Genomic DNA, 24,758 nt, shown 5'->3' on the forward strand with positions numbered 1-24,758 from the left:
ATCCCTGGGTTGAGAGGATCCCCTGGAGTAGGAAATGGCAACCCACTCCAGTATTCTTGCCTGGAAAATTTCATGGACAGAGGAGCCTAGTGGGTTACAGTCAATGAGCTCACAGAGGGCTGAGCAACTGAGCACATACACATATATACACATATACCTACTTTTTTGTCATTTATATTGGATTGGCCAACATGTTCATTTCCATAAGATATTATGGAAGTTTTTGGCCAACTCAATAACTTCATATCAAATGACAATACTGATTTTCTAAGATTAAGTACTCACTAATTAAAATTCCTCATAAAAAAAGGATCAGGGTCAAACAGTTAAGATTATCAAAACCAAAGAAAAGTCCGAGAAACTGGCACAGCCAAATGAAACCTAATAAACATAACAACTAAATATAATGTGATATCCTGGGTGAGATCCTGGAACAAAGAAAGAACATCAGGGAAAAACTAAGGAAATTATTATAAACCATGGACTTTAGGTTAATAATAGTGAATTATTGGTTCATCAATTTTGTTACTGGTCCATCAATTTTAACAAATGTACTACATTAACATAAGACATTAATAATATGGAAAAGGCAGTGCAAAGGTATATGGGAACTCTTTACAAAGCTATTGCTTTGTAAATTTTCTGTAAATCTAATAAAAATGTTCAAAAAGATTCAATCTACTAAAAAGGGGGAAGAGGGCCTATATCAAGATTACAGAGTAGGATGAGCATGAGCTCACCTCCGTCCACAGGCACACCAAAATTACAACGACTTAGAGAGCAACCATCTCTGAGAATGACCAGAAGACAAGAAGAAAAGGTTTTCCATAACTAAGATATAAAGAAGCCATAAAAAAGCAGGTAGGAGGGGCAGAGACACAGTCTATTCAGGACCCACCCCACCAGCCCAGTGTGGCAACCCACAATGGGGAGGAAAATCACAACTACAGAGGTTCTCCCCAAGGACTGAGGAGTCCAATCCACACACTGGGCTCCCCAGCCCATGAGTCCTGCACCATGATAAGCCCCCAAAATGTCTGACTTTGAAAACCAACAGGGCTCACATTTGGGAGAGCCAGAAGGGTGTAGGAAACTGAGACATAGCTTTTTAAAGTTGCAGGAAAAAACAAACACAATATGAAATTAAGCACAAGGCAGTAGTGTGAAAGATGCCAGGATCAGACCAACCTGCTGATCTTAAAAAACATTCTGCTGGGACTCCCCCTGAGGACTGAGATGTTCTCAGCAGCCACTTTTGTGATCTCATATTACCTTGATGACACTAGAAGTGGCAGGTGCCATTTTGGAATCCTCTCTTGAGCTTATTAACACCAGGGGCCTGCCTCACCTACTAGTGTGCTAACAGAAATTGCATGGCAGCAGGCCTCAGATCCAGATGTGAAGAGCCTGCATTGTCCACCAATGTACCCCTAGTAATAACATGAAGCATCATCTCAGCTACCTGGGCCCAGGGGCCAGCTCCACATACCAGCAAACCCGTATCAATTGGTCCTGCAACAATAGAAAGGTGCACATACTCCACAAAGGGCACACCCCTGAAGCATCTTCTGATGGACAGAAGAAAGCATGCACCTGGACACCTCCTACACAAGACCACTTCTCCAAGATCAAGAAATATAATGTGCCCAACTAACACAAACAAACACAGAGAATTAGGCCAAATGAGAATGATCCAAATGAAAGAATAAGATACTCTCAGAAAAATGACTAAATGAAATGGAAATAAACAATCTATCTGATAAAGAATTGAAGGCAATAATTATAAAGATGCTCCACAAACTCAGTTAAAGAATGGATGACCACAATGAGAACTTCACAGAGATAGAAAATATGCTTAACAATCAGAGCTGAAGTACAATAACCCAAATGGAAAACACACTAGAGGGAATCAATGGGAGATTAGATGATACAAAAGAACAGATTGGTTATCTGAAAGACACAAAAGTGGAAACCACCCATGCTGAACAGAAAAAAAGATAACTCAGAAAAATGAGAACAGTTTAAGGTAGGAGTCTCAAACCTTTGGGATCTAATGTCTGATGTGAGGTGGAGCTGATGTAATAATAAAAGAAAGTGTACAATAAGTGTAATGCGCTTGAATCATCCTGAAACCACCTCTCTTCCCCAGTCCATGAAAAAACTGTCTTCTGCAAAACCGATCCCAGGGGCCAAAAACACTGGGACCACTGGTAAGGGACCTAGGGGACAACATCAAGTAAGTGCACTAACATTCGCATTACAGGAATTTCAGAAGGAAGAGAGACAGACAAAGGGTAGAGAAGTTATCTGAAGAAATAATGGCCTAAAACTTCCCCAGTGTGAGGAAGGAAACAAACATCCAGGTCCTGGAAGAACAGACAGTGCCAAAGAAGATAAACCCAATGAGGTCCATACCAAGACACATTATATTTAAAATGTCAAAAAATAAAGAGAAAATCTTAAAAGCAACAGGAGAAAAACAACTAGTTACCCATAAGACTGTCGGCTAACTCTTCAGCAGAAACTTTCCAGGTCAGAAGAGAGTGGCAAAATATATTCAAAGTAATGGAGGGAAAAAAAGAAACTTCAATCAAGAAAACTACACAGCAAGGTTATCATTCAGAATTGAAGGAGAGGTAAAGTTTTACAGACAAAAAAAAGCTGGAGGAGATCATTACCATTAAACCAACCTTACAAGAAAGGTTCATACTGTTCATGGGGTTCTCAAGCCAAGAATACTACAGTATTGAGAACCCCATGAACAGTATGAACTTTTCTTGTAAGGATGGTTCACTGGTAGTGAACTCCTCCAACTTTTTGTTGGTCCACTGGAGAAGGCAATGGCAAACCACTTCAGTATTCATGCCTTGAGAACACCATAAGCAGTATGAAAAGGCAAAAGGACAGGACACAGAAAGATGAACTTCCCAGGTCAGTAGGTGCCCAATATGCTACTGGAGAAGACTGGAAAATAACACCAGAAAGAATGAAGAGACTGAGCCAACGAGAAAACAACACCCAGTTGTGGATGTCCCTGGTGATGGAAAAAAGTCCAATGCTACATAGGAACCTGGAATGTTAGGTCCATGAATCAAGGTAAATCGGAAGTGGTCAAACAGAAGATCACAAGAGTAAACATAAAAATTTGAGGAATCAGTGAACTAAAATGGACTGGAATGGGAGAATTTAACTCAGATGACCCTTATATCTACTACTGTGGGCAAGAATCCCTTAGAAGAAATGGAGTAGCCCTCACAGTCAACAAGAGTCTGAAATGCAGTACTTGGGTGCAATCTCAAAAATGACAGAATGATCTCTGTTCATTTCCAAGACTAACCATTCAATATTACAGTAATCCAAGTTTATGCTCCAACCAGTAAGCTGAAGAAGCTGAAGCTGAACAGTTCCGTAAAGACCTACAAGACCTTCTAGAATAAACACCCAAAAAAGATATCTTCTCATTATAGGAGACTGGAATGCAAAAGTAGGAAGACAAGAGACACCTGGAGTAACGGGCAAATTTGGCTTTACGGTACAAAATGAAGCAAGGCAAAAGATAACAGAGTTCTGCCAAGAGAACTCACTGGTCTTAGTAAACACCCTCTTCCAACAACGAAAGAGAAGACTCTACACATAAACATCACCAGACGGTCAATACCAAAATCAGACTGATCATATTCTTTGCAGCCAAAGATGGAGAAGCTCTATTTGGTCAGCAAAAATGAGACCAGGAGCTGATTGTGGATCAGATCAAGAACGTATTGCAAAAGTCAGACTTAAATTGAAGAAAGTAGGGAAAACCACTAGACCATTCATGTATGACCTAAATCAAATCCCTTACGACTATACACTGGAAGTGAGAAATAGATTCAAGGGATTAGATCTGATACACAGAGTCCCTGAAGAACTATGGACAGAGGTTCATAACACTGTACAGGAGGCAGAGATCAAGACCATCCCCAAAAAAAAGAAATGCAAAAAGGCAAAATGGCTGTCTGAAGAGGCCTTACAAGTAGCTGAGAAAAGAAGAAAAGCTAAAGGCAAAAAAGAAAAGGAAAGATATACACATTTGAAGGCAGAGTTCCAAAGAATAGTAAGGCAAGGTAAGAAAGCCTTCCTCAGTGATCAGTGCAAAGAAATAGAGGAAAACAATAGAATAGGAAAGACAAGAGATCTCTTCAAGAAAATTAGAGATACCAAGGGAACATTTCATGCAAAGATGGGCACAATAAAGGACAGAAATGATATGGCCCTAACAGAAGCAGAAGATATTAAGAAGAGGTGGCAGAATACACAGAAGAACTAGACAAAAAAAAATCCTCATGACCCAAGTAACCAGAATGGTGTGATCATCCACCTAGAGCCAAATATCCTGGAATGCAAAGTCAAGTGGGCCTTAGGAATCATCACTACCAAAAAGCTAGTAGAGGTGATGGAATTCCAGTTAAGCTAGTTCAAATCATAAATGATGATGCTGTGAAAGTGTTGCACTCAATATGCCAGTAAATTTGGAAAACTCATCAGTGGCCACAGGACTGGAAAAGGTCAGTTTTCATTCCCAAAGAAATGAAAGGAATTTGGTCAGTTTCAATCCCAAAGAAAGGCAATGCCAAAGAACACTCAAATTACCGCACAACTGCACTCCTCTCACACACTAGCAAAGTAATGTTCAAAATTCTCCAAGCCAGGATTCAACAGTACGTGAACCATGAACTTCCAGATGTTCAAGCTGGATTTAGAAAAGGCAGAGGAACCAGAAATCAAATTTCCAACATCCACTGGATCACTGAAAAAGCAAGAGGATTCCAGAAAAACATCTACTTCTGTTTTATTGACTATACCAAAGCCTTTGACTGTGTGGATCACAATAAACTGTGGAAAATTCTGAAAGAGATGGGAATACCAGACCACCTTACCTATCTCCTGAGCAACCTGTATGCAGATCAAGAAGCACCAGTTAGAACCAGACATGGAACAACAAACGGGTTCCAAATTGGGGAAGGAGTACATCAAGGCTGTATATTGTCACCCTGCTTATTTAACTTATATGCAGAGTACATCATGCAAAATGCCAGGCTGGATGAAGCACAAGATGGAATCAAGACTGCCAGGAGAAATAGCAATAACCTCAGATATACAGATGACACTAACCTTATGGCAGAAAGCAAAAAACTAAAGAGCCTCTTGATGAACGTGAAAGAGGAGAGTGAAAAAACTGGCTTAAAACTCAACATTCAGAAAACTAAGGTCACGGCATCTGGTCCCATCACTTCATGGCAAGCAGATGGGGAAACAATAGAAACAGTGAAAGACTTTATTTTCTTGGGCTCCAGAATCACTGCAGATGGTGACTGCAGCCATGAAATTAAAAGACTCTTGCCCCTTGGAAGAAAAGCTAGGACCAACCTAGACAGCATATTAAAAAGCAGAGACATTACTTTGTCAACAAAGGTCCATCCAGTCAAAGCTATGGTTTTTCCAGTGGTCGTGTATGGATGTGAGAGTTGGACGATAAAGAAAGTTGAGCGCCAGAGAATTGATGCTTTTGAACTATGGTGTTGGAGAAAACTCTTGAGAGTCCATTGGATTGCAAGGAGATCCAATCATTCCATCCTAAAGGAAATCAGTCCTGAATAGTCACTGGAAGGACTGATGCTGAAGCTGAAACTCCAATACTTTGGCCACCTGATACGAAGAGCTGACTCATTTGAAAAGATCCTGAACTGGGAAAGATCAAAAGCAGGAGAAGGGGATGACAGGATGAGATAGTTGGAGGGCATCGTTGACGCAATGGACATGAGTTTGAGCAAGCTCTGGGAGTTTGTGACGGACAGGGAAGCTTGGCGTGCTGCAGTTCACGGAGTTGCAAAGAGTCAGACACAACTGAGTGACTGAACTGACAAGAAAAGTTAAAGCAACTTCTCTAGGAGGAAAGGAAAAAAAAAGAAAACTAGAAATAAGAAAATTATGAAAGAAAAGTCTCACTGGTAATGGCAAATATATAGTGGAGGAAGTGGATCAGTCACTTATAAAGCTAGTAGAAAGGATGAAAGGCAAAAGTAGTAAAATCATCTTATCTACAATTAGTAGTTAAGGGATACACAAAATTAAAAATGTGAAATATGACATCAAAAACATAAAATATGATGTGGGGGGTAAAAATCAAGGGCTTTGATAAAGCATTTGAACTTAAGATCATCACTTAAAACAGCAATATATAATACATATACAGAAACAAATAAAAGTACAAAATACACACACAGAACAAAAAAAGAATGCAAACATAATGCTAAAGACAACCATAATAAAATCACAAGAGAAGAAAGAAACAGAGAAGAACTACAAAAACACCAGAAACAAATAACAAAATGGCAATAATTACTTTATATATAAATGGACAAAATACTGTAATCAAAAGACAATGGATAGCTGAAGGGATTACAGTATCAAAAGCCATACATAAACTGTCTACAAGACACTTCAGATTTAAAGATACTTACAGATGGAAAGCAGAGGAATAGAAAAAGATATTCCATACAAATGGAAACAAAAAGAAAGCTGGGGCAGCAACGCTGCTGCTGCTGCTGAGTCACTTCAGTCGTGTCCGTCTCTGTGTGACCCCATAGAAGGAAGCCCACCAGGCTCCCCCGTCCCTGGGATTCTCCAGGCAAGAACACTGGAGTGGGTTGCCATTTCCTTCTCCAATGTGTGAAAGTGAAAAGTGAAAGTGAAGTCACTCAGTCGTGTCTGACCCTTAGCGACCCCACGGACTGCAGCCTACCAGGCTCCTCCATCCATGGGATTTTCTAGGCAATAGTACTGGAGTGGCTTGCCATTGCCTTCTCCGGGGGCAGCAATACTTACAAGAAAAAAACAGATTTTAAAGCAAAAATTGTAACAAAAAACAAAGGGCATTACACAAGGATAAATGGATGAATCTAACAAGTCATATCACTTGTAAATATCTATGTGACCAACCTAAAAGCATCTAAAAATATAAAGCAAATATTAACAGACATAAAGGGAGAAAGAGACAATACACAATAATAGTAGGGAACTTTAATGCCCCATTTACATCAATAGATAGATTCCGTTCCATTCCGTTCAGTTGCTCAGTCGTGTCCGACTCTTTGCGACCCCGTGGACTGTAGCCTACCAGGCTTCTCTGTCCATGGGATTCTCCAGGCAAGAATACCGGAGTGGGTTACCATTTCCTTCTCCAGGGGATCTTCCCAATCCAGGGATCGAACCCGGGTCTCCCGCACTGGGGGCAGACGCTTTAACCTCTGAGACACCAGGGAAGCCCAACAAAAATCAATTTAAAACATTGGCCTTACATGATACATTATACCAGAAAGACTTTATATATAACATTCCATCCAAAAGCAGTAGAATATATTCTTTTCAATTGCACATGGAACATTCTCCAAGATAGATTACATGCTTGGCCACAAAACAAGTCCCAATAAATTAAGAAGACTGAAATTATATCAAGCATCTTTTCTGACCACAACAGTATAAGGCTAGAAAACAATTACAAGAAAAAAAAATAGAAAAATACAAACAGATAGAGGCTAAGCAATATGCTACTAAACAACAAACTGGTCAGCAAAGAAATCAAATGGGAAATTAAAAAATCCCTTGAGATGAAAACAGAAATACAACATATCAAATCTATGGGGCACAGCAAAAGCAGTTCTAACAGCTAAGTTTACAGTGATACAAGCCTACTCAAGAAATAAGAAAAATCTCAAGTAAACCATTTAATATTACACCTAAAGAAACTGGGGGAAAAAAAGAATAAACAAAACCCCAAAGTTACCAGAAGGAAGAAACTAATAAAGATCAGAGCAGAAATAAATGAAAGAAACTAAAAAATAATAAAGATCAGTGAAACTAAAAACTGATTCTTTGAAAAGATAAACAAAATTGATAAAACTTTAGCCAGACTCATCAAGAAAAAAAAGACAGGACCCAAATAAATAAAATCAGAAATAAAAGAAGTTACAATCAACACAACCAAAATACCACAGAAAGAATCATAAAAGATTACTATGAATAATTATAAGCCAATAAAATGCACAAAGGCTTCCCTGGTGGCTCAGTTGGTAAAGATTCCACCTGCAATGCAGGAGACCACCTGGAATGTAGATGACCCAGGTTCATTCCCTAGGTTGGGAATATGCCCTGGAGAAGGAAATGGCAACCCACCCCAGTATTCTTGCTTGGAAAATCCCATGAACAGAGGAGCATGGCAAACTACAGTTCATGGGGTTGCAAGAGTCAGACACAACTTAGCAACTAACCCACCACCACCACCACCACAAAATGGATGAACTCCCAGAAACATACACTCTCCCAAGACTGAATCATAAAGTAATAACAAATATGAAGACTATAGTTATCAATAATGAAATTGAATTGGTAATCAAACAAACCCCAACAAAAGTCCAGGACCAAATGGCTTCATAGAAGAATTCTATCAAACATTTAAAGAAGAATAAATACCTATCCTTCTCAAACTATCCCAAAAAAGAAGGATCACTCCCAAATTCATTCCAACAGTGTTCCCTTTACCCTTACACCAAAATCAGATAAAAACACTATAAAAATATTATAAGCCAATACTCCTGGATAAACAAAGATGCAAAAATCTTCAATAAAATACTAGCAAACCAAATTGAACAATACATTAAAAGGATCATACACCACAATCAAGTGGGGTTTATCCCAAGGATGCAAGGATGGTTCAATATCCAAAAATCAATTAATGTTATACACCATGTTAACAAGATAAAAAGATAAAAATCATGATTATCTCAATATATGTAGAAAAAGGATTTGACAAAGTCCAACATCCACTTATGATAAAAACTCTCAACAAAATGGGTATGGTGGAAATGTAACTCAATATAATAAAGTCCATATAAGACACCCTGCTTATTTAACTTACATGCAGAGTACATCATGAGAAATGCTGGGCTAGATGAAGCCCAAGCTGGAATCAAACTGCCGGGAGAAATATCAATAACCTCAGATATGCAGATGACAACACCCTTATGGCAGAAAGTGAAGAAGAACTAAAGAGCCTCTTGATGAACGTGAAAGAGGAGAGTGAAAAAGTTGGCTTAAAACTCAACATTCAGAAAACTAAGATCGTGGTCTGGTCCCATCACTTCATGGCAAATAGATGGGGAAATAGTGGAAACAGTGATGATTCAATTTTGGGGGGCTTCAAAATCACTGCAGATAGTGACTGCGACCATGAAATTAAAAGACACTTGCTCCTTGGAAGAAAAGTTATGACCAACCTAGACAGCATATAAAAAGCAGAAACATTACTTTGCCAACAAAGATCCGCCTAATCAAAGCTCTGATTTTTCCAGTAGTCGTGTATGGATGTGAGAGTAGGACTGTACAGAAAGCCGAGTGCTGAAGAATTGATGCTTTTGAACTGTGGTGTTGGAGAAGACTCTTGAGAGTCCCTTGGACTGCAAGGAGATCCAACCAGTCAATCCTAAAGGAAATCAGTCCTGAATATTCATTGGAAGGACTGATGTTGAAGCTGAACACCAATAATCTGGCCACCTGATGTGAAGAACTGACTCATTGGAAAAGACCCTGATGCTGGGAAAGACTGAGGGCAGGAGAAGGGGATGGCAGGGAATGAGATGATTGGATGGCATCCCTGACTCAATGGACATGAGTTTGAGTAAACTCCGGGAATTGGTGATGGACAGGAAGGCCTAGCATGCTGCAGTCCATGGGGTCGCAAAGAGTTGGACACTAGTGAGTGACTGAACTGAACTGATGACTAAGACTCAGCAGAGAAAGCTGAAACCTTTTCCTCTAAGATCAGGAAAGAGACAAAAATGCCCACTCTCACCACATTTACTCAACATGTATTGAAAGTCCCTGCCACAGCCATCAGACAAGAAAAAGAACCCAAATTGGAAGAGAAGAAATAAAACTGTCACTATTTGCAGAGAACATGATACTGAATATACAAAACCCTAAAGACATCACAAAAAATCTTTCAAACCAACTTATGAATTCAATAAAGTTGAAGGATACAAATTTAATATATGGAAGTCTGTTTCATTTCTATACACTAATAATGTACTATCAGAAAGGAAAAAAATTAAGAAAACAATCCCATTTATAATTGCATCAAAAAGAATAAAATAACTAGGAATAAATTTAAGTAAGAAGGTGAAAGACCTGTACTCTGAAAACTGTAAGATACTAATGAAAAAAATTGATAATGAAACAATAGAAAGATATACCATGCTCATGGGTTGGAAGAATCAACACTCAAAATGTCCATACTACAAAAAGTCATCTACAGATTTAATGCAATCTCTATCAAAATATCAATGGCATTTTACACAGAACTAGAACAAATAATCCTAAAATTGATATGGAACCACAAAAGACTCCAAATACGCAAAGAAGAACAAAGAGTTAGGATACTCCCAGAGTTCAAATTATACTACAGAGCTACAATAATCAAAGGGTTTCCGAGATGGCATTAGTGGTAAAGAACCCACCTGCCAATGCAGGAGACATAAGAGACATGGGTTTGATCCCTGGGTCAGGAAGATCCCCTGGAGGAGGGCATGGTAACCCACACCAGTATTCCTGCCTGCAGAATCCCATGGACAGAGGAGCCTCGTGGGCTACAGTCTATGAGGTAGCAAACAGATACAACTGAAGCAGCTTAGCACACATGCCAATGCAGAAGACATGGGTTCAGTCTCTGGGTTGGGAAGATCTCTTGGAGGAGGAAATGGCAACCCACTCTAGTATTCTTGCCTGGCAGGTTGAAGTCCATGGAGTCGCAAAGAGCCAGACACAACAAAGTGACTGAGCATGCATGCACACATACTAATCAAAATAGTGCAGTGTTCACAAAAGCAGTCACACAGATCAATGGAATGGAACAAAGCTCAGGAATAGGCCATGATTATAGTCAATTAATCTATGACAAAGGAGGCAAAAATATTAAGTGGTGAAAGTCTCTTCAATAAATAGTGTTGGTAAAATTGGACAGTTAAATGCAAAAGAATCAAACTAGACCACTTTCTTATACCATATACAAAAATAAACTCAAAATGCATTAAAGACTAAAAATATAAAACCCCTGTAAGAAAACATAGGCAATAAATCCTGACAACAGCATATCTTTTTGTATCCATCTCCTCAGGCAAGGGAAATAAAAGCAAGAATGAACAAACAGGACTAATCAAACTAAAAGCTTTTGCATAGCAAAGAAAAACAACAACAAAACAAAAAGGCAACCTTTTTATGGGGAAAAGATATTTGCAAGTGATATATCCAACAAAGGGCTAATATAGAAAATATACAAATAATATACATGACTCAATATCAAAAAACCAAGCAATCTGATTAAAAAATGGGCAGAGGAACAGAAGAGACATTTTTCCAAAGACGACACACAGATGACCAACAGAATCATGAAAAGTTGCTTAATATCACTAATTATCAGGGAAATGCAAATCAAAATCATGATGAGGTACCACCTCACACGTGTCAAAATGGCTATTACCAAAAAGACAACAAATAAAAAGTGTTGGCAAAGAGAAAAAGGAACCCTCACATGTTGGTGGGATAAATTGGTGCAGCCACTATAGAAAACAATATGAAGGTTGCTCAAAAAATAAAAAGAACTTCCAGAAGATCCTGTAATTCCACTCCTGGGTTTCTATTTGAAGAAAACAAAAATATTAATTTGAAAAGATATATGCACACCTATGTTCATTGCAACATTATGTCAAATAGCAAGATATGGAAGCAAACTAAGTGTCCACCCATAGATAAAGAAAATATGGTATACATTTATGTATATAATGGACTACTACTCAGCCATAAAACAGAATGAAATCTTGCCATACACAACAACATGAATGGACCTATGGGTTATTCTGGTAAATGAAGAAAGTCAGGCAAAGAAAGGTAAAAACCAGATGATTTCACTTATACGTCATACCTAAAAACCAAAACAAACAAACAAAACAGAAACAAGACTCAGACACAGAGAACAAACTGGTAGTTGCCAGAGAAATGGGGAGTTGGCAAATGGTCAAAATAGGTGAAGATTAAAAGGTACAAACTTCCAGTTACATAATAAATAAGTTTTGAGGATAAAATATAATGTACAGCATGAAGAATATAGTCAATAGTATTATAAAACTTTGTATGGTGACAGATGGGTGCTATACTTTCCAAGGAGAGCATTTTTTAATGCATATAAACACTGAATCACTATGTTGTACACCTGAAACCAATACTGTATGTCAACTATACTTCAGTAATTTTTAAAAAAATAAATACAAGAGATAAAAAGGGGGGTAGGATGCAGGCAGTCAGGTTAGTATTATGTCAGTAAATACCATATTCCTTTTAGTGCTAAACCTAAACAAATCAAAAAATACTATTCACAAAATTTCATAATAAATCTTAGTATAATATATATCATGTTAAATCACTTCAGTCATGTTCAACTCTTTTCGACCCTATGGACTATAGCACACCAGGCTACTCTATCCATGGGATTCTCCAGGCAAAAATACTGCAGTGAGTTGCCACGCCCTCCTCCAGGGGAGCCTCCCGACCCAAGGATTGAACCCACATCTCTTACATCTCCTGCACTGGCATCCAGGTTCTTTACCACTAGCACCTCCTGGGAAGCCCATAATATATATCATTTACACTTAAATAATAAAAAATGAGAGAAAGCTGTTATACATGAATCTAAGTTCTGGTTTAGTAAACATTAAAGAAAGGTAGTAAAATAAGGACACCCCAATTAGATTCAGTTTGGAGAGCAGATCTGTTCAAGGGCCACATAATGTACATACAAACACCCTTTAGTAGCTTTCCCCCTTTCCTATTACATAAGCTCAGAAATAGGTGAAAGAAACAAAAGCAAAAAAAAGGGAGAGAAAAGAGTAATGGGGAAGGAGGGAGGAAAAAAGGAAGGGAGGGAGGGACTAACAATGGTTTAAAGCAAAGAAATAAAGACAATTTTAAACTCAAACAAACACAGAACTTAAACATAAATAAAATGTATGACTAAGTCACCTATCAAAACAATAGTAACAACATCAAATTAACATGAAAACTATAATTCTCAATTAGGGGAATAAAGTTGAGATGTAGTTTAGAATTTTTTTTAAATAGGGGAAAATATTCCAAATAGTAATTAATATCTACAGACCTGGAAAAGTTAGGAATACTAGAATAATGTACCCCAGAAAAAATACTTTAAAAAATAGATTATAAGCTTCTTAAGGTCAAAGCCATACTATATTCATCTCTTTATTTCCCCTGGTGTCTACAAATAAGAGTTATTTAATACATTTTTTTAAGTGAACAATTCATTTGTACTATAGCTAAATGTTCAGTTCAGTTCAGTCGCTCAGTCGTGTCCAACTCTTTGTATCTCCCTAAAAGAATATCCAAAAGTAGTGCTTCAGGAATCCAAATCAGAGAGACCAGAGATGGTTTTTCTATAGTTACAGTACGACATCAGAAGAAAAAAGTTTGAGTTTCAAAAGTTTCTAAGGAAAGACAAGTTCCGATTCTTCAATGAATTAATGATGATTAATTATTAACAAATGCTTAAGAAAGTCATACATCTGTTCTTTTATAATGAGAGAAAATAGACTTTTTTTAAAGTAACAGCATCAGTTCTGCAAAATATCACATTTTAAAAATATATTCATGAAGGTTATTTAAAAAGCATTTTTGTAAAGTTAGTAACAGTTACAAAAGTAAAAGTATAGAAACCTGGCCTGCAGGCCACAATATTTTTTATAATTACTAGTAAGAAGTATAAATTGTAAAAAAATTTTAACTGATTATGAAATTAGGTGTTACACTGCAATAATTTTCTTTTCTTTGGCCATGCCATGAAGCTTGCTGGATCTTAGTTCCCCAGCCAGGGACTGAACCCATACTCCCTGCAGTGGAAGTGCAGAGTCCTAACCACTGGACCACCGGGGAATTCCCTAAAATTAATTTATTTTAATCATCTTTAAACTTTAACATAACTTTTGATAAACTTCTATATTCATCAAAAGAGCAGGCTAATATTTCTATTAACCAGAATTCTACTTATGAAAGATGGCAGAGATGAGATTCTTTCCACAAACCTCCACCAATTAGAATACCCAAAACTATTATGGCTTATTAATACCCCTGGTCACTATGGAAATTAATAAAAGTACTGACTTCTCAAAGTTCTAAATATCACCCTAACTTTATTAACCAGGCTCCAGTTCTGATGATTTATAAGAGTAAAAATTAAATACAATATATTCTGTATTGCAACAAAAGCCTTACAAACTACAGGAATACCTCATTTTACGGTGCTTCACTTTATTGTGCTTTACATATACTGAGTTCTTTTGTCTTTTTTTTTTTTACAAAATAAACTATACAAATTGAAGGTTTATGACAACTCTGCATTATCAGATGATGACTAGCATTTTTCAGCAACAAAGTGCTTTTTAATTAAGGGATATATATTTTTTTCTTGACATAATGCTATTGCACACTTAACAGACTATAGTATGGTGTAAACATAACTTTAATATATACCAAGAAACCAAAAAGTTCATGTGACTCACTTTATTTCAATATTTACTTTTGGGGGGTGGTCTGGAACCAAACCTGCAATATCTCTGAGGTATGCCTATGTATTATTATATCCTAGAGACGAGAACAAAAAGGGAAGCCAATGCAAACTCAAAAATATCTTTTCACACAGTAGTCATGGGAATTCTTTATATAAACACTTAAATCAATAACATTTTTTAAATTACATAAAATTTAATGATACAATAATTGTTTCACTAGTAATCTGGCAATATAACCTCAAAAAGCAAGAGTTAATGCTATTATATAGCAGTAATTCAATATTCTTCTCATTTCTAAATTATTTTCCTCTTCCTAACTAAAAGTGTTATTTTAGAAGAAACTCAAATTTAACAAAAATCTTCATTTAATTTCCTCAAAAATAAATCATAAAGATGTAGGAATTTTCATAATGGCAGATATTCCAGGAGACTCTTATTTAAAGTGGGGGGAATTACAAAATATTGGTGAAATCACTTAAATTTCAAAAGACTGTAACCAGCTATATATTTAATCTCAACAGATAACATCTTTAATGAAAATGAAATAAACTTACTGCCATCTACTTTAAGTAATATCCCAAATAACCAAATACAAATTAATATAAAAGCATTTTACATTAAGCTTTTCACACCTCTATCACACTTTTGAACTCACTTGGGTAAATAGGGATCTTTCCAACAGCAGCAGCAGTTTCTACAAAGTTTATTTACCTTGTCCAGGTCTTGGAGTTACAGTTGCTCCAGCAGAAGGTGGCTCAAACTCCTATCAAATACAGTAATGTTATTACAGTGTCCTACTACAATGGACAATTTATAATAAAATGGTGATATCACAGCCTTACCTTTGCTTTCTTTGAATCTGGATCAAACCTTTCAAGAATTAATTTAGCTGTTTTATAAGTTTCTTTTTCCATGACTTCTTCAAGCTACAAACAAAAATTTCCACAAATTGTCACATTTTAAAACACTCATACACTTCATATTTTTAAAAGTCCTATTCAAAAAGTATTCAAGTACAAGGCTTAAATAAATATCACATAATCCATCCAGATAGCATGAAAGACTTCCTACATTCAAATAATAAAATTCAGAATTTAAAATGGCTTCTAACCTCTAATATGCTACTTGTATTTAACAGCTTTACTACAAGGAAATACCAAATATTGCTAATTGTTTACGTATAATGAGGAGAATAATTACATGCACCAACTTCAATAATGGAATGTGCAAAAATCTATCAGCCATCATTATTGGAAGTTATTAGACATGACAAGCAAATGACAGGCAATTCCTCAGATTTATTTCCTCATGGCACTTAATGCTATTAATTTAAAGAAGGTCGTTAGCCAAGAGCTTTACAAAATAAAATCTCTGTGCCAATTAACTGCTGTCAGCATCGATTTTAGATTATTTATTAGCAGAAGCAATTAGCTTGCTGCAAAATTCAGGGTAAACTCAGTAACTGGGAGAACAGCCATGCTCTCTCATGGAATTTGCTCAAATGACTTTAAAAGGTGAAGCTCTCCCTTTTTTACTTAGATTCAAACAACTTTAGAGGGAAAAAACAGAACACAGTAAGAATTTAAGTAAAAATTTTACTGAGTTCTATGCTCACACTAGTGACTATAATTAAAGCACTTCATTATTATAGCATTTTATTTACAATGCACTCAAGTCACTTTATGGCTTAATATGTGGGTTTAATTTCAAAAGTAATCACTAGTAAAGCATCATTTTAGCAGTTAAAGCCCAATATCAGAAAAAGTTTTACTTTAAAGCAGGACAGTCATAATTATGACAGATAGCTAATATACAGAATGAAAATGCTTTTGCAAAACTTGGAAGAACTTTTCCTTTTCAGTGACCACTGACAGCCACTTAGATTCATTAAATGTCATGTTTATTACAAAGGACATTTATTTTAAAATGCAAAGCAGAGCACATTTACCAAGTTAAACTATAACTAAAATATGCTGCCACAATAGTAGTTAATACATTTCTCATTAAAAACTCAATATAATATTTAAGAAGTTAAAGTGCTTAGATGAATGATTTATTAATCTTGGTTTAGTGAAACTAAAACATTTTTCTAATTACTTCAAAATTATCATAAAGTCTTAAAACAAGCACATCTAAATTTCTGATGTAAAGAAAATGTTCTTAACATTACTTCTTTAGGGTTGGGGAAAAACTGGGAATGGGGACAGAAGGCAAGATGTGATCTATCCCCAAATGAACATAATCTACATGAAATAGCAAAGAACTGAATCCCTGACCTCTACAAATTAATTTTTATAGTCCAGACCACTGTTATAACAACAAAATTATATGTAATAATGAAAGTGGTTCATATGTACACAATACAATAGCTACAATACTATATGTGAGGAATGATCACTTAAAATATTGCTTGTACAACTAAGGATGCCAACTGTAGCTTTTATTCTACTTTGTACTCAGTCACCCAGTCATGTCCAATTCTTTGGGACCCCATGTACTGCAGCCTGCCAGGCTCCTCTGTCCATGGAATTCTCCAGCAAGAGTACCAGAGTGGGTTGCCATTTCCTCCTCCAGGGGATCTTCTTCCTCATCAGGGATCGAACCCGCGTCTCCAGCATCTCCTGCACTAGCAAGTGGGTTCTTTACCACTAGGACCACCTAGGAAGCCTCTTTCAGTTCAGTTCAGTTCAGTCGCTCAGTCGTGTCCGACTCTCTGCGACCCCATGAATCACAGCACGCCAGGCCTCCCTGTCCATCACCAACTCTTGGAGTTCATTCAAACTCATGTCCATCGAGTCAGTGATGCCATCCAGCCATCTCATTCTCTGTCGTCCCCGTCTCCTCCCGCCCCCAATCCCTCCCAGCATCAGAGTCTTTTCCAGTGAGTCAACTCGTCACATGAGGTGGCCAAAGTATTGGAGTTTCAGCTTTAGCATCAGTCCTTCCAATGAACATCCAGGATTGATCTCCTTTAGAATGGACTGGTTGGATCTCCTTGCAGTCCAAGGGACTCTCAAGAGTCTTCTCCAGCACCACAGTTCAAAAGCATCAATTCTTCGGTGATCAGCTTTCTTCACAGTCCAACTCTCACATCCATACATGACCACGGGAAAAACCATAGCCTTGACTAGACAGACCTTGGTTGGCAAAGTAATGTCTCTGCTTTTTAATATGCTATCTAGGTTGGTCATAACTTTCCTTCCAAGGAGTAAGCGTCTTTTAATTTCATGGCTGCAATCAGCATCCACAGTGATTTTGGAGCCCAAAAAAATAAAGTCTGACACTGCTTCCACTGTTTTCCCATCTATTTCCCATGAAGTGATGGGACCAGATGCCATGATCTTTGTTTTCTGAATGTCTTAAAATAATTTTAAAAAATAAAAAATACAAATCCATTCTCTTTTGCATTTCAGTTCAGTCGCTCAGTCGTGTCCGACTCTTTGCAACCCCACGAACCTCAGCACGCCAGGCCTCCCTGCATCACCAACTCCCAGAGTCTACCCAAACTCACGTCCATCAGTGATGCCATCCAACCATCCCATCCTCGGTTGTCCCCTTCTCCTCCTGTCCTCGATCATTCCCAGCATCAGGGTCTTTTCAAATGAGTCAGTTCTTCGCATCAAAAATATTTTTTCATGTAATAGCTCAATTAACACAGTTATTCCTACTACATTTTAAGCGAATAATCTGCTTCATATAGAGAGACATCTGATCAGTGGGAAGAATACAAACTTGAAACCACATCATCAGAAAAGATCTAGGTTCAAAGGACATCTCCATTCTTAATTAGCTGTAGAAAGACTTTAAGCAAATCTGTCAGCCCCAGTTTCTCCTTTTGCAGAGCTGAAAAAATAATACTATTTTCTCATAACACTGTTGTGAAATTTAAATAATATAGGAGAGTCTACAATAGTACCTAACACAAAACACACAATCTTCAGAGATTACATCAATTTTTCAGAGTGGATCTGAAACAAGTTTTCAAACACGTTTTCAACTACCCAACATATTAATATCAGGACTCAGGAATGAGAAATTGAATTCTCAGAATACCTGAAATTATAAATTACTCTGTATTCTTCAAAATATTTTACACACTTTAAATAATAATGAATGATGTAACAAAGAATGGATTGCTTTTCTGTAATATGATTATATTGACAGTTTCAAGTTTTTTATTTAATATAGAGAGGGAGTCCCTGGGTCAGTTCAGTTCAGTTCAGTCGCTCGGTTGTGTTCGACTCTTTGCGACCCCATGGATTGCAGCATGCCAGGCCTCTCTGTCCATCACCAACTCCCAGAGTTTATTCAAATTCATGTCCATTGAGTCGGTGATGCCATCCAACCATCTCATCCTCTGTTTTCCCCTTCTCCTCCTGCCTTCAATCTTTCCCAGCATCAGGGTCTTTTCAAATGAGTCAGTTCTTCACATCAGGTGGCCAAAGTATTGGAGTTTCAGCTTCAGCATCAGTCTTCCAATGAATATTCAGGACTGATTTCCTTTAGGATGGACTGGTTGGATCTCCATGCTGTCCAAGGGACTCTCAAGAGTCTTTTCCAGCACCATAGTTCAAAAGCATCAATTCTTTGGTGCTCAGCTTTCTTTATCGTCCAACTCTCACATTCATACATGAACACTGGAAAAACCACAGCTTTGACCTTTGTTGGCAAAGTAATGTTTCTGCTTTTTAATACGCTGTCTAGGTTAGTCATAGCTTTTCTTCCAAGGAGCAAGCATCTTTTAATTTCATGGCTGCAGTCACCATCTGCAGTGATTCTGGAGCCCAAAAGAATAGTCTGTCACTGTTTCCCCATCCCTGATGCTCTGTGGTAAAGAATCCACCTACCAATGCAGGAGATACAAGTTTGATCCCTAATCCGGGAAGCTTCCACATGCCACGGGGTAGCTAAGCCCATGCATCATAAGAACTGAACCTGTGCTACAGAGCCAGGAGTTGCAACTACTGAGCCCACGTACCACAAATACTAAAGCCCGAGCCTGTACTCCTCAACAAGAGAAGCCACAGCAATGAGAAGCCTGTGCACCGAAAGTAGAGAGTAACCTCCACTTGCTGCAACTAGAAAAAAAGCCTGTGCAGCAACAAAGATCCAGCACAGCCAAAAATTTAAATAATATAAAAAAGAGAAAAATAAAACATGATTATTTATTATGAATCAACATTATTTTGGCAAGCTTATATATTTTGAGAACATATAAAAATTATTTCTACCTGATACAGAATTTCATCAGAGAACACTAAAAGAGGGGAACACTAACACAAAATAAATGTCATATTTTTTTATTTTGAGAGATAATTCTACAATATTTAAATTATAATTCTTGAAATAAAATTTTAAAACGCACAAAGCATTAATTGCCCTATCTAATATTCTTGATCCTTGTTTCATAATGAATATTCCACATGTAGAAAAACGTCTTTTGGGGTTTCCCTGGTGGCTCAGTGGTCAAGAATCCACCTACCAATGCAGGAGACACATATTCAATCCCTGAGTCGGGAAGATCGCACATGCCCCGGAGCAACTAAGATCATGCACTACAACTACTGAGGCTATGTTCTAGAGTCCAGGAGCCACATCTACTGAGCCCACATGCCTTACAGCCCATGCTCCATAACAAGAGAAGCCACTGCAATGAGAAGCCTGCACACTGCAGCTAGAGAGCAGCTCCTGCTCGCCATAACTAGAGAAAAGCCCGCATAGCAACAAAGACCCAATGCAGCCAAAAATATATTAAAAAATAAAATTTTTAAAAAAGAGAAAAATGTCTTTTGGACTTCCCTGGTGCTCCATTTGTTAAGAATCTGCCTGCCAATGCAGGGGACACCAGTTTGATCCCTGGTCTGGGACGATCCCACATGCTACAGAGCAACTAAGCCGAGGCACCACAACCAATGAAGCCCACAAACTGCAGCTACTGAAGACTGCATGTCCAAGAGCCCATGCTACACAACAAGAGAAGCTACTGCAACGAGAAGCCCACCACAGTGAAGAGCAGCCCCTGCTCACTGAAACTAGAGAAAGCGCACACACAGCAAGGAAAACTCAGTGAAGCAGAAAATAAATACATAACATTTTCTTTAAAAATGTCTTTTTTGTATTGACTTTGGTCAAATTATTAAGAGTGTGCCCAAAAGCATCTTCAATTCACAGCTTTAGGGTACATGTTTCACATTTAAACACATATTTTTAAAATGATAAAATAATGCCTTGCTGTTGTTCAGTCGCTCAGGCATGTCCAACTCTTTGCAACTCCATGGACTGCAGAATGCTAGGATTCTGTCCTCCATCATCTCCCAGAGTTTGCTCAAACTAATGGCCACTGAATCAGTGACACCATCCAACTATCTCATCCTCTGTCGTCCCCTTCTCCTCCTGCCTTCAATCTTTCCCAGCATCAGGGTCCCTTCCAATGAGTCGGCTCTTCTCATCAGATGGCCAAAGTATTGGAGCTTCAGCTTAAGCATCAGTCCTGCCAATGAATATTCCAGGTTGATTTCCTTTAGGATTGACTGATTTGATCTCCTTGCTGTCCAAAGGAACTCTAAAGTGTCTTCTCCAGCACCACAGTTCAAAAGTGTCAATTCTTCCGTGCTCATCCTTCTTTGTGGTACAACTCTCATATCCATACATGACTACTAGAAAAATCATAGCTTTGACTATATGCACTTTTGTCAGCAAACTGATGTCTCTGCTTTTTAATACATTTCTAGGTATGTCATAGCTTGTATTTCAAGGAGCAAGCATCTGTTAATTTCACGGCTGCAGTCACCATCCAGTGATTTTGGAGCCCAAAAAATAAAGTCTCTCACTGTTTCCATTGTTTCCCAACCTATTTGCCATGAAGTGATGAGACCAGTTGCCATGATCTTCATTTTTTGAATGTTGAGTTTTAAGCCAGTTTTTTCACTCTCCTCTTTCACCTTCATCAAGAGGCTCTTCAGTTCCTCTTCGTTTTCTGCCATTAGGGTGGGTGTCATCTGCCTATCTGAGGTTATGATATTTCTTCTGGCAATCGTGATTCCAGGTTGAGCTTCATCCAGCCTCATTTCACATGATGTACTCTGCATATAAGCTGAAAAAGCAGGGTGACAATATACAGCCTTGACATACTCCTTTCCCAATTTTGAACCAGAAAATATTGTCTGCTTACTCTGATTTTAGTTTTGCTGTTGAAATCAATATTTTTTTAATAATTCAGATTTTAAATTATTTTTTGATTTCACATAGGCATATTCTACAATAACACTAACTTCTCTCTCTGCATTTCTTCTGTTAAAGTATTTACAAAGATCTGTAGCCTACAGTGAATATTCAAACACTGGAAAATGCCAGCAAATATTATTGGGTAATATAAAAATGTAACATTTGAAATTTCTAGTGAGGTTAATAGCCCCATACAGAATCATATGCTAAAATTGTCAATTTAAGGACTTTTTTTGCTTCCAAAATTTATTTCATGGAATGTCACTTTGTACAGGATTCTGTACAGAGTATACTATAGTATACTGTGAGTGACATTCCATGAAATAAACTTTGGAAGAAAGCAAAAGAAGTCCTTAAAAAATAATAAATAATAAATAAACTTACTAACATTTACTTGTAAGAATAACTATTATAAGAGACAAGGCCCATAACATACTTATAACACGGCCACAAAAGCAAGACTAAGTAGATTGTTCCATTTCTCTTTTATGTGCTTCTGTCCTGTTACCTGAAATGTCCACATTAACCTACAGCTTAGCATGTCAGCTGTTTTTGCTCCTGCTTTCAATTGGCAGTGGATTCTTTTGAACCAGTAACATTTGCAGTGATTGTTAAGTTTTAATTCTCAGAGAATTATAATACTTCTTCCCATGTTCCCAATTTCTCAAACAATTCTCCTCAGGACTTGGAAAAATATAAATTGCCTGAAAAATGCCAGGAAGGACTTACCACACAGAAATACCTGTACTACTCAGAAAAAAGCACAGAATTTTCATGAAGTCACTTAGAGAGGTCATTTTGACTCGCATTTTGCTGGATTTTGACTTTGAACTGTTTTAATGGAATGCTCATGGATACAGACGGATTATCTGCTGACAGTGATTTTTTTTAAACTAAAAGTTTAAAAAAAAAAAAGACCACAAAATACGTGAGTGGCAAAATGTTCACATCTAGACTTGGGAGACTTTTTAGGTAACTAAAGATTAATTCCTAGCTTTATTTTAGTAAGTAAATACTTATATTAAGTCCTTAGATTTAAAACATTGCTTTAAAAGATTGTTCTTATTCATTTTCCTTTCTTAGTAATTTTTTAATCAATTGATAATTCATGTTGACTGTTACAAATTACACTTTCACAAATTATAAATTACATTACAGATCTATCCAGATTAAAGAGATGCATCCCTGAGGAAACCACCTTCAATAAAACATCAAGTAGTAAATATAATTTATATTAACTTTTTTAATGAAAGAGTTAAGAGTTGGGTAGTTTTAAACTAATAGTTATTTGTCATGTCAGTATTTTTAAAGCTATACATGTAGGGTAAAACATTTGGTTACATTTTGTTTTCGCGGAAAAGCAATGTCCCTTCTTTCTCCTCTCATTAGCAGTATAATCATTAGCTAACACTGTGCTCCTTACAAATTCACCCTTTAACACCCATTGTTCTAAACAAAGTATAAAGTACTTCTGAAACAAAGCAACTCTGTTGAGGGCATGAGCATTAAAGACAAGAGACTAGTTCCCAATAGCAACAGTACTGTAACCTGAAACAATCAATTCAATGCAAACTGTGTTCCCTTAGAGTGCTACAAACTTATTTTTCTCTAATCATACTACAAGAGAAATGCCATTCTGAACTATTCTGTAATACTGATGCCTCATAAACCATTTATATATACAAAACAACTGAACTTTGAACTGAATTTCCCAACTGGCAGACCTAGATGCACATTTTCTATTTTGCGATTCCATCAAGGGCTATTTAAGAAGTAAATAGCTTAGTTTGCTCTCTCATAGAATTTTCTAAGTCTGTTCTGTTCCTCTACTGAGAATTTTTCCCCAATCATATATGTTCTCTAAGATTCTGTTTTCTGGTCATGTAATTCAACTTCTCATCACTTAGAACTTCTCTTTTTTCCTTTTGTCTTCCTCTTTGCCTCTTCTATGTTAATCAGTATTTCTCCATTTTGGTACAGGTAGGGCTTGGCTTTCATCAACACTATCAGATCTTCTTCATCACATCAGCAAACCAAACTAATCATATCACAACTTCTATATTATTGAGAATCATTGGCATTTCCTCATTTTGAACTTCTGGCTGTTCCATAACACACAAAATGCCAGAAATATACTAAGATACAATGGGAATATGTTTACAACTCAATTTAGGATCACCAAAAATGTCAATGCAATTTTGATAAATACCTCATGGAAGACTGTGAGACATCAAACAAAAAAAGATTAAGAAATCCTTTCAAAATTAAAGCTTCTTTACTTTTTAGGTACTTAAATCCCTTGACTAGTATCTTTTCTTATCAATTCACAGAACAATTTTTAACATTAACCTTAACCTTCATAACTTTTATTAGTTTCATCCACAATTGTTACTTATTACATTGTTGTTGTTCAGTCCCTAAGTAGTGTCTGACTCTACCACTCCATGGACTACAGCACACCAGGCTCCTCTGTCGTCCACTATCTCCCTGAGTTTGCTCAAATTCATGTCCATTGAATCGGTGATGTCATCCAACCATCTTCTCCTCTGACACCCTCTCTCTTCTCCTTTTGCCTTCATTCTTTCCCTCAATCAGCGTCTTTTCCAATGAGTCGGTTCTTCGTATTAGGCGGCCAAAATACTGGAGCTTCGGCTTTAGCCTCAGTCCTTTCAATGAATATTTAGGGTTGATTTCCTTTAGAATTGACTGGTTTGGTCTCCTTGCAGTTTAAGGGACTCTCAAGAGTCTTCTTCAGCAACAGTTTGAAAGCATCAATTCTTCAGTGCTCAGCCTTCTTTTTGGTCCAACTCTCACATCAGTACATGACTACTAGAAAAACCATAGCTTTGACTACACTGACCTTTGTCAGCA

General features: G+C 37.2%; 1 protein-coding gene across 3 annotated transcripts in view; it reads right to left on the reverse strand.

Moving 5' to 3' along the window:
• LNPK (lunapark, ER junction formation factor) overlaps nucleotides 1-24,758 on the reverse strand; it is a 97,960-nt gene that overhangs the window by 41,694 nt on the left and 31,508 nt on the right. For all 3 annotated transcript variants that reach the window (XM_088830233.1, XM_055397005.2, XM_088830236.1), the window contains 2 exons: nucleotides 15,506-15,589; nucleotides 15,375-15,426 (listed from right to left, as the gene is read on the reverse strand). In XM_088830233.1, coding sequence (XP_088686359.1) covers nucleotides 15,375-15,426; nucleotides 15,506-15,589 — 136 coding nt within the window. The remainder of the gene's footprint in view (nucleotides 1-15,374; nucleotides 15,427-15,505; nucleotides 15,590-24,758) is intronic.

This window comes from Moschus berezovskii, chromosome 2 (assembly GCF_049115385.1).
Source record: "Moschus berezovskii isolate FMDL1 chromosome 2, NW_MosBer_1.0, whole genome shotgun sequence".
In the NCBI taxonomy this organism is placed as follows: Eukaryota; Metazoa; Chordata; class Mammalia; order Artiodactyla; family Moschidae; genus Moschus; species Moschus berezovskii.